Source organism: Magallana gigas, chromosome 6 (assembly GCF_963853765.1).
Source record: "Magallana gigas chromosome 6, xbMagGiga1.1, whole genome shotgun sequence".
NCBI classification, from domain to species: domain Eukaryota; kingdom Metazoa; phylum Mollusca; class Bivalvia; order Ostreida; family Ostreidae; genus Magallana; species Magallana gigas.
This window is the reverse complement of record NC_088858.1, coordinates 36,605,300-36,621,013: the sequence shown is the minus strand read 5'-3', so window position 1 is coordinate 36,621,013 and position 15,714 is coordinate 36,605,300. Positions and strand designations below refer to the sequence as shown.

Genomic DNA, 15,714 nt, shown 5'->3' with positions numbered 1-15,714 from the left:
TAAAGGCGGGTTAAGAAAACTTGACAGAGGGCTAGGCTTGCTGAACCTTCTTCACATTTTCAACCCGAGCCCAAATATAGCTTATACTTCGAGACATTTATGTTTATTCCACAATATAACATTATTTTTACGCATCAAACGAGATATTTTCAACAATTTTCGCTGAATATCTGCAGTTAAAACTATCACGCCATGGCGTCAACCAAGCAAAAAGATGACGTCACAATACAATTAAACGCTGCGCGAAAGCGTGCGTACTCGTTCTGTACTCGGCCTCGTTAAGTTACACGCATGTAACAATTCGTTGTGTTACCCGTTGCAAACTGTGTTGCTAACGCTGAGGGTAATAGAACGGGATATAAACTTCGTCTAAACCAATCAGATTTCAATATTTAACATGAAAGTATAATAATCCGATAATAGCGTATTTTTGGAGAGTTTGTTAAACTTTCATCTTCGTGCTGCATTTTGTGGCCATTTGAAGGTTACGATATTTTGGTTGCAATGTATGTATGTAGGGGGTGGGGTGGGGGGGATGACCATTATCTCATTTATCTCGGGATTTAAAAGTAATTAAAGCATAGAAATGCTGACTTGATTCTTTTCTGGATTCATTAAGATCCAGAAAATTACTGGTCTATATTTTTCTGCTATGATAAGAAACTTTAGAAAGAAATACATTAGAAATTACATGAGAATTTTATCAAGTGAGCGATATGGGCGACCGGTCTCTTGTTTTATACATACCATCTGTGAGAGTTACTTAACATTGTTTGGGAAACAATAAACTTATATTGTTCCGGGAAAAACATTATAATCAGAGCGGAACTGATAACCAGAAATTGTAGTCTATGATGACATGATGGTCATCAAAGGAGCGAACGTATTAAAAAAAAAGTTAGTAAATCTATTCTATTACGATTCCGATTTTTTTACGTCAAGTTTCACATTTGGATACACATTACACGATCTTTCTTTGGGATAGCACAATTATGCTTGATTGAAGACTTTCTTTCAAAAGAATCTGGCGCTGTCCGAAATGTCTCATTACTACATGTATTGTTGCCGTTATCTTTGTAATTGCATAGATTGCAGGAAATCTGAAAACAGAGAAAATGAACATCGATTCAGTTCCGTGTCAATACCCGAATAATAAACTTTTCGGTCGAAAAAGAACAAAGCCAGAATTTGCATATATTCGTTGCTTCCACGTCTTCTGTAAGAAGAATCCTTTAGTCAATGACAAGTCACATATGTATTTGTCTTGGACATTACTCAGGTAAGTTGATGTTTTTATCACTCCTTATATTCACTACATACCGGTATTGCTCGCGGTTTATTTAAGCATTGAATCATTATTTTTTGAAAGATGTGGTCTCATAACTGCAACGGTGTGTGCATAAAAATTGAATAACGCGCGCTAGCGCGTTATGAAAATTTGTTTGCACACACCGTTGCAGTTATGAGACCACAACTTTCAAAAAATAATGATTCAATGCTTATATTTACGTTTTTTAATATTTATTCCCTTCCCGCAAATATGATTTATTTTTAAAAGTCTCTGTCTTTTTCAACGAGTAATGCGCAATTAACGGAAGAGCTAGCCGAAATATGCTGACAAAAATAGTCCACAGCGTTTTAAATTATAGTTACACGATTCTACTTTTAAGTATGTATTTTTATGAATTTACATTTGGCATATATAAAAAAAGACATTAATCAATTGAATTCATTTAACTGTGAAAATATATTTACACCAATGAAATATCAATCAGTGTATGTATAATATGAGGTCGTGATCCGGTTTGAAGTCGCGAAGAGAGTCGGTCATGTTTTCCGGGAAATAATAAAGGAAGACTGAATATATTCATACGCGCCAGATTTGGTGATTGGGTCTTCTGTGTTATGCGTAAATATCACTCAAACCAATCAATGCAATTTGATAAGGGGAAAGAAAGTGAATGTAAATATTGAATATTGAAATAGAATAGAGTTGATATGGCGGCAGGGATATACGATACGATGTTTATAAAATATACGTAAAAGTGGTAAAAACAGTAAAATGATAACATATGTATGTAAATATCACAAAAAGTTGTCTTAATTAAAGTATCAAAAAACAATGTGAACTATGGTACTTATGTTTCACATAATAATGAACAAGAGAAAAGCTGTCAATGTGACAGCAAACCGGGTTTTCTTTTGTGTGAACAGTATCCATAATCCATTTGTGAACCTTGAATTGATAAACACAACCCAACCAGAGTAATGGTGCACCCTTTATGCAATATTCTATGTGAAAATGACTAGGTTAAACAGCTAGCATTTGTTTTTAAAAGTAACAAAATCCAAATAATATGCATGCCATAGCTCTGATATATGTAAAATTGATCTGTAAAACAACAACTTCCTATCTTGAAAACTATATGAGGAGTTATCCGTACAATAGGGGCACCCTTTATGCAATATTCTGCGAGAAAATTACTATGTTCAACAGCTGGTATTTTTTTCAAAAATTATCAAAAATCATAATTTAAATAATATGCACAGCTCTGATATACATGTGTAAGTACAATTGATCTGCAAAACAACAACTTCCTATCTTAAAAACTGTCGGAGGAGTCATCCGTACAATAGGGGTTCCTTTTTTGGCAGCCGCCCGCCCTTCGACCCACCCGCCATTTTCAAATGTTAAAAATTGGCAATTTGCCAATAGTTGAAGTTAGAATGAGGAAGAAAAATCCGTTATGTTGTAAAAGACGTTGATTTTTTAAAATATAAATTAAAGCCCTTATCTAAGTTAATGTGATATATGACACTTTAACTTCACAGTTGTTTGAATGTTTCCTACTGAACACATTTGTCGCAAAAAACTTAACGCTTCAAAGCTATAAACTGCAAAAATTGAGAACATCACACCTTTAACATTTAAGGTTAAAGTTGCTTTTTAATGTAGCTGCTTTTCGATGTAGAAGAATGGATCCTGTATAAAAAGCATTGAACTCAGTGAGATGCTTTCAGTCGCTTTGGGTGTGTAATTGGAGGGGATGTTAGTATCACTAGTACATTTATACATTTGTGAGAAAGTATGTCATTAACATTTTTTTAAACCTAACGACCATTTCTTTTGGCAAATGTCTTGAAAAACAACTTTTCTTTTCAAACTATTCAATAAAAGTCATCAATTTAGCTCACCTGATTGGAAAGCAGAAGTGATTTTTTTTCTGATCATTAGAATGTCCGGCGTCTGTCCGTCTGTAAACGTGTTTTCAGAACCACTGGGTTAAATTTAACCAAACTTGGCACAAAACAACATTGGATAAAAATTTAAATTTGCCATAAAAAGGACCCATGCTCTCTCTCTCATGGGTAGCTAATAAGGAATTATGAAAAATTTGTTTGTATTTTTCAAAAACCATTTGGCAAGAAAAGCTTTTAAAAATTAACTTGTATGGAGCTTCCTTAGGTAGTGTAGATTGAAGTTTATTTCAAATCATGATCCCCGGGGTTAAGGTTGGGCAACAATTGGGATCGAATTTTTGGATAGGAATATATGAAAAGAAATCTTTTCAAGTCTTCTCCTAAAATGCAGTTGACTAGAAAAGCTGTAACTTGGGTGAAAGCATCATCAGAAAGAGACTACACTGAAGTCAAAATCATTAACTTTGGGGGTAGATTGGGGCGACATGAAGGGATACTATTTTAATAGGAATAACTTACAATTCATTTTCAAATTCAAATGTTATAATAGCTGGTAAAACTTTTATGAAAGCATCTTGACATATAGTTGATTCTTAAATACTATGACAGAGGCCCTAGGACAATTTTTGGGCCCCACTGTCTTGTATATATGTTTGATATATTCTTAAGAGCTGCAATGCTTTATATATATGACATGACTATATAATTATCCTTTTACAAAATTTCAACATAAGAATATCCGTAGAAAAGTTAGAAAATCTTTTTATACAGGATCTATTCTACTACATTGTCCAGGTATTTTGTACATGAATCCACAAAGCTGACTTTTATATGGCTAGTTTTGCTCAGGTGAGCGATGTGGCCATTAAACCTCTTGTGTATGGTGTAAGTGACGCGACTAAGCCACAATTTAAAGGATTGAGAAATAAAAAAAGAACACATAGGATCTTTAGGATCTTGATACTAGTAATTTTTTTTTAAAAAGGAAATGTTGTTGCTCTACACAGGCGACCTGAAACCTTGGATGGAGTCGACAAACGAAGCCTTACTAATCACCAGAGGGTATGACAATCTTCGTGATCAATGCGCAGAATAATCTTATTTCCTTTCGTCACGCGTCTGCTATTTGTCTTTTGTTCACTTCTCATGCACATTTAATTTAAAGTTCGATGAAAGGAGAAACAAAGTCATTTGCGTGTTGAATTCAATTGATTGTCTGATTGAATAGAGAATAGAAATCCTGTTTGAAGTTAAGTGTAATGACTGTGTACGTACTGAAATAAAAATTCCCCAGAAGTCAATTTGTCTCTTAAATATGTTAAAAAGAATCAGTCAATACCATTCAAGTATCAAATGTCTGTCATTCTAGATAGTTTGCAAAGTTATTTGAGAAACTATAGCGCCTTTAGCAACTATTATCTATATCTTATTTGATATAAGGAGAAAAAGTATTTGATGTAAGGAGAAATATTACTCACTGTTCCCTTACAGAACTAACACCTTATACTGTAGGTTGTTGTTTTCTCCATACAAAAGAGATCTATCTCGATCGATAGTAGTTGCCCCTTTATTGTTGAAAAGGCTAACGTTATTTCTTTAAATATATCAGATTATCATTGTCATCAAATCTGAACTTCCAACGTCTCCTCAAGCTTAAGTATCAGTAGAAAACAGGCACGTACCATCGGGGGGGGGGGGGGGGGCAGCTGGCCTCCCACTTTTTCTCGCAGCAACAAATTTTCTTAAATTCACATATAAAAAATTGAATCATCATGGATTCCCCCCCCCTCCCACTTTTGGGGGAGTATGTAAAGAATTGAAATGCAAAATATGAAAATATGAAGTGAAGTTGAAGTTATAGATATACTACGCCCCCCCCCCCCCCCCCCCCAATTAGGATTTTTTTGGCTTGTCAAGATTTTTTCGATGAGTCTGCCCCCCCCCCCCCCAACCTTTCAAAAACGATGCTACGTGCCTGGAAAAATATTATAAACAAGCATTCTGAGAGTATTGCATTTATATTAGCACTACACGTCCGCTACCGGTTTGTACTTTGTATTATTCTATGAAAGCTTCGACGCATACATCTATTTCAAAACTATATTATATATGATAGTATTATAATAATAGTATTATAAACGACATGTTATGCTTTAATCAGAGATAAAAGAACAGAGAAAATTCAACCTACAGGGCAGCTGGCCTCCCGCTTTTTCTCGCAGCAACAAATTTTCTTAAATTCACATATAAAAAATTGAATCATCATGGAGTCCCCCCCCCCCCCCCCCTGTTTGGGGAGTATGTAAAGAATTGAAATGCAAAATATGAAAATATGAAGTGAAGTTAAAGTTATAGATATACTACGCTAGCCAGCCCCCCCCCCCCCCCCCCCCCCCCCATTAGGATTTTTTGGCTTGTCAAGATTTTTTCGATGAGTCTGCCCCCCCCCCTCCCAACCTTTCAAAAACGATGCTACGTGCCTGGAAAAATATTATAAACAAGCATTCTGAGAGTATTGCATAAGCACTACACGTCCGCTACCGGTTTGTACTTTGTATTATTCTATGAAAGCTTCGACGCATACATCTATTTCAAAACTATATTATATATGATAGTATTATAATAATAGTATTATAAACGACATGTTATGCTTTAATCAGAGATAAATTTTCTTAAATTCACATATAAAAAATTGAATCATCATGTAGTCCCCCCCCCCCCCCCCCCCCCCCCCCCCCGTTTGGGGAGTATGTAAAGAATTGAAATGCAAACTATGAAAATATGAAGTGAAGTTGAAGTTATAGATATACTACGACCTGGGAGCTACAGTGCCTCCCATAGTAAAAAACTGCAATTTACTGCGCACAAAAAAATGCGCTAGTTTTGGACCGATTAATCTCATTTACGATCATATTCTGTACAAATATTTGATCCCAAAAAATTCCTCGGACATTTTACTACAGATATCGTCACTTCACTTGCCTCTGATATTCTTTTAAACACCATCAGCAGCCTTTAAATCAAAGTGGTGCAAGTTTGTTTACATTTAAAAATAGTGACTCTCGATCTCGACGTAAATTAACATACTTCATTTTCCGAGGTCGGTTATCATTTTTAAGAGAAAGTCTGAGGCAAGTAAAGTGACGATATCAGTAGTAAATTGGCTGAAGAAATTAATGTTACTAATTCTTTTTACAGAATTTGTGTGAAAATAAGGTTAATAAGTCCAAAACTAGCGCAATTTTTTGTGCGCCGTAAATTGCAGATTTTTCCTATGGTAGGCACTGTAGCTCCCAGGTCGTCCATCCGAATTTTTTCAGACCGGGAGCTACAGTCCTGCAGCTAGATATTATTACTGACTACATACTTTCCTCGTTTGTTCAATACACACCGAACTCAATAACGAACCCGAACATTAACAAATTGGAATACAAAAAATTAATTTTCTCGAAAATATGTCAACCAGAAGTATAAAGTTGATCTGTAGTTTGACATTTTGAAGCTGTTCAGCAAATTTCAGCAAATTTCATATTATTCCTCAAACGCATAAAGAAAACAAGTGTGGAAAAGTGAAGTGGGACGGACTGACGGACTGACGGACGAAGAGGAAAGCTAAAGTCCCCTCCGGTGAAATCGGTAGGGGACTTAAAATATTTAAAATTATATCTTGGTGGTTATCTTTAAAAAAAACCCCTTTTTTTAAAGATATATGTGGCGTATTTTTTTCATGCTAAGAAATATTTGATTGATTTATTTATTTCAATTGAATATGTTATATAAAGATAGATCTTCACAATAAATTACACAGTTTATATCAATCGGGTTAAAAAGATATAGAAATCAACAAATAATTTTTATAATTATTGTGAAGTCCACAATAAATACGGCATTTTAATAAACCCAGCTTTAAATCGGTCACATGATAGCACGCTCAGTCTATCACAACAACAATGGCGACGACGAGAAGGATATGTATACCGCTAAGTCTGACAGATTTGGCAAAGAAAGAAAAAAGAGACAGACTGACAAGGATGGAAACAAAGGAAGGCTTGTCATCGGAAACCATGTAAATTTATGGAATAGGAATTAAAGCCAAATAAAACATGAAGTTGTAGGGGTTTTGCTGGTCAGGTTCGCACGTGCTCCATGTGTTCCATGTGACTTGTCTTTACTGAATTTATAAGTTATAAACCACTTGAAAGTGGATTTTCGTTTAGAGGAATTTTTGAATATAGAATAAATAAACACCCCCAGTACATGCATCTCTCAGGGAGAGGGGGTATTCACTCGTTTTACCGTGTCGTTGATGCTAAAATCGTGTTTCATCTTTATTACACATAATTAGCAATTTATTTTGAATGAACTACGGAATAATAATGCTTTGGGTATCATCTGATATAAGAGTTATCTAATTTAAGACATGAAAAACGTGATCTTAAAGGCAGAACACAAGTCACCTTCATTTATATAATCTTTAATTAATTTCATCGTAAATTAAATATACAGAAATAGAATCAATAGAAGAAATATTATATATGTGGTCCTGTAACAATACCAGTAATTTGGATGCTTCAACATTTATTGGGTTTCTTTTCACTCCAATCAGGAGTCTATAAATAGTTTCAACATTTCAAGCCCACCATTTCTTTCATTGTCTATTTGTTCTGCTTTGTGGATTTGGTTTTTTCTTTCACTTTTATGCAAAATGCCAAAATGTCAGGAGAGAACACAAATAGGGCTTTTGCCTGATGTTTGATCCAATTCAATGTATTCATATATTGATTAAGATACTTCTTCAAGTAAATTAAAAACTGCAAAAAGATTAAGATTCTAAATGAAGAAGGGGTAATCTGCACTATCTTTCGTAAAAAATATTCGTTAGTAGAAATCAATAAATTTTACTCCACCTAATGTTGTTTTCTACGTACGTATATTTATACCTTAAAACAGTCGAGTTGCTTGTTCTCATGCCATTTGCCTGCGCAGCTTTAAGGCAATCGATCATTTATCATTTCATCATGTTTCCAGGTGAGTTGTTGTTTCATATAGCATTGCGCGTATAATCATATAAATTATTGTTCTTATCAAATTCTATAGCATTACATTTTTAAAAATTTCCATCAAACTGACAATTTTACAAAATATAATTACAGAAGAAATTGAAAAGATATTCATTATTATTAAGTGTTAGATATGTATTGTTTTTCGCAAGAAATAAAAATAAACTCTCCGAAAAACTGGACACTTCAGAATAATGCACTGCATCTTAAAACTTTATTTCATCTAAACAGTTTTCCCTCTACTTACATGTACAGCTAAAGGTAAAATAAAAATTACAAATGGAAAAAGTTCGTAAAAAATCAGATCTTGTATTGACTGATTTTTTTACTTTCTATATTATTTTATGCAGAGAGTTTAGATATAACAGGCGTTGGATCTGGTTGTGTGAATAAAACAGTCTTTCTATCGTTAAACGATTTGATATTCTTGTACCTCGTAACGTTCTCATTCATTCATTTATCTCCTCTTATTTCCTTCATACAAAGACAATGTTTACATATTTTATTTTTTATTCTTTAAGGAAAACACTCGTTATTCATAATAAGAAATTTAAAAAATGCCTTCAGACAGAAAGGAATTTAGATGGAATTTCCCCATTAATATTTTTTCCTAATTAATTTAAAATTGAACAAAGTTTATTTCTGCATGGTCTTACATGTACCCTTTGTATTTATAACAAACAAAGATTTTTCCAATAACGCAATGAACATTGTTGGCACCAATGAATAAATAACCGAGCTACAAGTTATTCATTATTTTAAATAACTTCTATCGAAGCATGGCATTGCTTTGATGTATTTTTTTTTTTAAAAAAATGCTTTCTTATGTAACCAAGCTTTTGGAATACATATAATACATACAAATACACAATGTTATTAATGTAATCAATCAAAATTTACCTCAAAATTGCATTGAAAACCCCCCCCCAAACCAATTTCATATTATTATTTCTATACCCATGATGTATATGTAACAAATAAGTAAGTGAAATTTTGACTTATTTTTGCCTCCTTCACCATTGGTTTTGTATATTTTCTCCAATTCATGAAACAATGTAAGTACTGATATTGCTATTCGTTAATCGTAATGATTTGTGTGTTTCGATAAGTTTTTGTGTCCATTCTTTACTCTGAATGTTTGTGCTCTGTTTGATTTTAAAATGATGAACTAAAACACATAATAGTTTTTATTAAACAATAGTATGCCAGACTCACTGGAAGCTAAAGAACACATACTAGGTGGTTTTTTATCACTAAATATTGATTACCAGTCTTTCTTTAAGCTACTCCATATTATCGGATGTACAAACGAGTACTAGTACAGCTCTAGAAAGAACACAGAGTAAACAAGCAAAATAAAAAAAAGATATATATATATATATATATATATATATATATATATATATATATATATATATATATATATATATATATATATATATATATATATATATATATATATATATATATATTATAAGAACTAATGGAGATCTAACTAATAACGTATAATTTACTCTTTTGCAAAATAAGTTAGAATCAATCAGAAAATAACGCAAAGGTTGATTGGTGAGAACTAAGTGCAATAAGATATTAAATCGTTTTTTTACTCTCCTCAATCTATTTAGCCAGTCTATTTTTTAAGCAAATGTTCTATGTTCTAAGACTCTATGTTCTTTCTGGAGCTCTACTCGTTTGTACATTCTCTAATATTGAATAAAATTTGCTTAAAGAAAGACTGGCTTAATATACTGAGGAGGGTATAAAACCGATTTAATATTTTTTTGCACTTAAAAAACGAAATTATTAAAGCAAAACAGTATCCAAAATTGCCAATGACAATGGAGTTATGATCACAAATAAACCAAAATATTAAATAATATTAATTTGAATAAAAGCGTATATGGCAATAAGGATAATGAATTCAATGATGTTAATAGAGAAGAAATTAATGACAACATGGTAAACATATTTAATAATATGGGTGAAAAATTAAAAGAAAAAATAACCTACACAGAAACCTAAGAAGCTCTAAAAATATGAAAAACGATAAATCGCCAGGTTCAGATGGCTTTACAGCAGAATGTTATAATTTTGTCTGGAAAGATATATGCCACTTGGACACAAAAAAACCATGGAGACCAAAATCACTTTTAAATGTACCTTATACATTATATAACAGCATTTATTGTAAACAGACTAAACAATTCCTATAATTTGAATTATAAGTGAAAACCAATAGAGGTTTTTTAAGTTAAAAAAAAACAAATTAAAAAAATGAAAGCCAAAAGCGTTCTTATTTATATCTCACTTGGATGTCGACAGGGAGATCCTATTTCATCGTCTCTTTTTTATATGTGTAGAAATTATTGGTATTATGATAAGGCAAAATAGACATATCAAAGGAATACTAATACAAAAGAATTTTGTTTGTTTTAATATTCGGATAATACAATTATGTTTCTTAGATGGAACAGAGAAAAGTTTAAAATCTGCTTTGGATCTTCTTTTTCAATTTTCAAAATTTTCAGGGTTAGACGCAAAAGCCCAAGGCCATTGGATAGGGTCAAAAATTAGGGAACAAGGATATTTTGTGCTTCAATTTTAAAAAAACAATAGACAATGATGATTTAAATATATTAGCGACTGAACTCAACTCATGTCTCAAACTACTTTAAAATTGCAAAAAGCAAGCAATAACAAAGGCAATCTTTGTACCAAAAAACTGAGTTAATTGAACATTTGATTTTTTATTGTCATAAAAGTAAACAATTATGGTTGCAATCAAAGCATCTGTTGTCATACTTTTGTCTTTTTGAAATAAACGTCTCATTACTTGAAGTCATGTTTTGCTATACAAGAGAAAAATTAATATTGCTAATGTATTGGTATTATTAACAAAGCAATATATATTTTTTCACAAACTAAGGTAAAGTTCTACTCTGCAAATAAGTGAACAAATGAAATCAATAATTGCATATTATTTGAAAGAAAAAAAGTCGCATACAAGAAAAATGTGGTATTACTTCTAGGTGAACAATACTCGGGAATCTTATTGCAAACATACATGTTTATTTCTTTTTAATCATCCCATCTGCTTACTGGTTATAATGATTATTTTACTTACATCTATATTAACATATGTATATTGATGTTAATATAATACGACATACATATAGCCTCGCAGTGAGTGTATATTTAGAATAAGAGATTAAGATTGTTTTTTTTCTTTATTTATAAAACTAATTTATTTGTTATAGAAATAAAACATTGAAAAAAAACAACACATAAGCGAATCGAAAATGGTCTTTAAAAATAAATTAGAATAATGATACACTGTATCATATGTATAAATTATATAAGATATGTAAAACAAAATCAAAAACTAGAACTTATTATTTTATTATAGTTAAAATTTTGTCCTTAAAAATCAAAGGCGAGGGATCTGAAAATTTGTTATAAAACATTGAATATTAAACAATTTACCGCTGTCAATGAAGATCCTGAGTATTAACATCATCCAAACAAAAGTGGAGTTAAATAATTATGTTTTTTATCATTTACTGTAGATATACATGTACATGTATTTTCTATAAATTGATTTAATTTCGTAAGGTATTTAAACGCCTGTATATGATTTTATTTTTGCAGTCAGTATGAAAGATAATGCTACATCTCCAGAGTCATACCCTGAGTATCACTTCGCCATATATCTTTGGAAATACTGTTCTCCAATCATGATATCCCTCGGAACCGTCGGCAACATCTTCTGTATTGTCACACTGCTCCGTAAGAACCTTCGCCAACAGACGACCGTCATCTACTTAGTGGCACTATCATTAAACGACCTGCTTGTTCTTTACTCTGGTTTACTTCGACACTGGATCATCAAATCATTCGATGTAGATGTTCGACTCTTAAGTGAGCTAAGCTGCAAACTACACCTTTGGGTGGTCTATATGTCACTCGATACCTCTGGCTGGATTTTGGTTGCTGTCACAATCGAACGGGTTGCATTGGTGTGGTTTCCACATGCCAGCAAAGCACGATGTAACAGAACAGTATCTGCCTGTATATTGGGTGTTCTCATAGGAAGCACCATGCTGATCAACTCGCATTTAATTTACGGTATTGGCGATGTCACCAACATTGAAAATAATGAGACCGTTGTTAAGCATTGCTATTACGAAAGTGACAGTTACAAAAGGTTTTTTATTGACATTTGGCCTTGGATTGATTTAGCAAAATTTAACGCTATACCGTTTCTACTTATATTGATTGGAAATGTCATAATCATAACAAGTGTAGTTAAAAATCACCAGAAGTTAAGGAGAACTGTAGTACCCCAAGGCACCAGAAAGAGGATGAAAAAGGTTAACTCAATGACCGCTACTCTGATCGTACTTAATACCGCTTTTCTCCTTTCAACGACTCCTATAAGTGTGTACTTGGCATTTTACGAAGAATGGTCGGAGAATGCTTCTCATCACACGATAGCTCGCCTGACTTTATCCTGGGCTGTGGTCAATCTTCTTATGTACTCCAACAATACATTGAACTTTCTGCTTTACTGTGTAAGCGGGGGAAACTTCAGGAAAGAAATCAGACACCTTTGTAAGCGCTATCCAGCAGCACACACCGAGGCGACAAGAGCCACAACCCTCGTTCAGATACAACATATATCGACTCATGCTATGCCCACAGTTGACTAATACAGTTAAGAGAAGAAACTTTGTGTATTGTTCGATATATCACGATTGTGATATGCTTTAGTGAACTATTCTATAGAGTTATATACCATTTTTGAATAAGTTTTATCGTTATGTCACAAATGAAATAATTTTATTACTATGCCCTGCACATTGCTGAATCACACCGGAAACAGTTATATTGCCCTCCCGGAAACAGTTATATTTCACAGGAAATAGTTATATTGCCCTCCCGAAACTGTAATATCACCATCGCGTGCAAGAATTCTGCATATTAATTACGTCGGGTTCGAAATTCAACGAACCAGTTGCTAAGCAAAGGTAAACAGATCCGCGAATTTTAAACATGTCAGGCCAACGTCTGCGGTTTGTTCATCTAAGTTCAAATGAACTCGATAGTTTAATTGATGAAAAAAATTCGGCAAATACGACAAAGTGATAAACTCAAGCGTTAGTGTTTTAAAATGTTTTCCTCTGCCTTGTGAATTAAATAATATGTTGATAACCTGAGTTTGATTTGTTTAAAAATGTTATATAACATATATTACATGTCTTCTCGGGCGACAATGCCAGAATATTTGTCCCTCGGTGACAGGAAAGCCCTGGAGTGTTATGTCGCCCTCTGCCTTCGGCATCGGGCGACATAACACTCCAGGGCTTTTCTGTCACCTCGGGGCAAATATTCTGGTATGTCGCCCTCGAAGCCATGTAATATATGTATAATGTCTCGGATTTGTTAATAATACTGCACTTAATATATGTTATGAATAATTCATGTCTTAAATGTTAACCTATTTTTTGTTACGACAAGTAAACCGAAATCCTTTACATGGATCTTACAGCCAAATAACATGATTCTTACAATTTTGCCACTCTTTCTATCTATTTGTTTTTGCATGTAGTTGTTTTGATGTGCGATTTTGTTGTAAAAAAAAAAAAAAAAGAAGAAGAAATAATTGTGAAATTCTTAAAATGTTGGTTGTTATGATTTTTTTTTGGGGGGGGGGGGGTGTTCATGTTTAAATTTGATGTGCATCGAAACCTCAATAAACAAGAGATGTTTGTGAAACACTTATGTACCCTCCTTGGAACCATACACAAAGAAAATGAACGTAAACTGCAAAAAAAAAAAAAAAGAAGAAGAAAAAAAGAATGGAATTTGTCAAAGTCCAAAGGGCATAACTCTTAAGAATTGCACAATCGTACCCAATATCGAAATTGACCTAGATATTATCAAAATTAATCTGTAAACCAATTCTCATTTCAATATGTGCAATCTATTCGAAGACAATGAACGAAAACTGCAAATAAATAGAATTTTTCTACGCCCAAGGGCCATAACTGTGTTGAAAATTGCTCTTTATACCCAAAATCGAACTTGATCTAGATGTCATTAAGATAATGCGGTATATCAAATTCCATATCAAATATGTGCATCCTCTGATAAGAAAATAAACGAAAACGGCAAATAAAGAGAATTATTCTACGTCCAAGGGACAAAACTGTCGAAAATTGCCCGATCGAACCCAATATCGAACTTGACCTAGATATTATCATGATTAATACATTTATCTGTATACCAAATTCCATTTAAATATGTTCCTTCCCTGCGAAGAAATAAGCGGAAACTGCAAATAACTGGTATATTTCTACGTCCAAGGGCCATAACTCTGTCGAAAATTGCTCGATCGTACCCAATATCGAACTTGACTTACATATAATCATGATAAACCTGTATACCAAATTTCATTTTAATATGTTTATCCCCTGAGAAGAAAATGAATGTAAACTGTTGGAAGACCGACCGACTGACATTCCGACATTCCGACAGACAGACAGACAGACAGACGGACGGACAGCAGTACGCCCTTCCTTCTTCGAAGGGGCATAAAAAGAGAATGAGCGACTTAATAGAAGAAAATCATAAAAACAAAGAAATAAAAGATATAACAATGATTTATGGACTCCTCATTTTCCTAAAAACAAAAAAGTCATATCTTAATATATGAACATCTATTAACTCATATAGTTCCTTTTTAGTTGTATTCAAAATTGATGGTTGGCTCTAATTAAATTTTGATTTGTGATCAATGTAAGTAGTTAAGGTAAATAATATTAAAGATATAGAGGCATCGATAAAACTTTAAAATACCCGGAAATTGGCTTTTTAGATCTGCACCAGAAATTTACAGTAACTTATGATCAAATAATATTCATGGTACATGTGAATCAATACAGTTGCTGGTCTTGCAATATCGCAAGTTTTTAAAACACTATACCGCTATGTGCTGTTAAAAACAGCATTAAAAATAATAATACCATGCTAAATCTGCAACGCACATATAATTATCAATGGCGTCAAAAGCAAATTGAAAGGGGGGGGGGGGGCTAGACTTATCCTCAGAAATCTTGACAAGCAAAACAAAATAAAACCATAGAAAGAAAGAAAGGTTGAAAGAAAGAAACTGTGTGTGTGTGTGGGGGGGGGGGGGGGGGTAAATTTAGGAACAATTATGTTTGCTGCGAGAAAAAGAAGGAGGGGGGCTGGACCCTCCGTGATGCTATGTGCCTAATGGTTCGGTCTAACTTTGCAAAAAAGGTGGGGAGGGGGGGGGGGGTAAGACCCCCCTAGCCACTCGGTTTCGACGCCTATGATTATGCGCATAAGCGACAAGCATTTCAATAAAACAAATATTTGGAACAAACAACTTTTGACATATAATTTTTCAGGACAAACGTTCAAGCAG

At 33.3% G+C, this 15,714-nt stretch overlaps 1 protein-coding gene across 1 annotated transcript; it reads left to right on the top strand.

Annotated features, from left to right (window-relative positions):
* The first annotated feature begins 7,934 nt into the window (after positions 1–7,934).
* LOC136276322 (cysteinyl leukotriene receptor 1-like) lies at positions 7,935–13,048 on the top strand. Its single transcript, XM_066088104.1, has 2 exons — positions 7,935–8,229; positions 11,910–13,048. Exons 1-2 carry the CDS (start codon positions 8,112–8,114, stop codon positions 12,968–12,970), a joined length of 1,179 nt encoding a protein of 392 aa, XP_065944176.1. The 5' UTR covers positions 7,935–8,111; the 3' UTR covers positions 12,971–13,048.
* Positions 13,049–15,714: the final 2,666 nt, after the last annotated feature.

What these genes read in the sequence shown, in the direction of transcription:
- LOC136276322 (XM_066088104.1), top strand. Translation starts at nt 8,112, where the DNA reads ATGTTGTTTTCTACGTACGTATATTTATACCTTAAAACAGTCGAGTTG. An exon ending in TCATTTCATCATGTTTCCAG is followed by an intron (nt 8,230 to 11,909) that starts GTGAGTTGTTGT and finishes TTATTTTTGCAG; the next exon opens with TCAGTATGAAAGATAATGCT.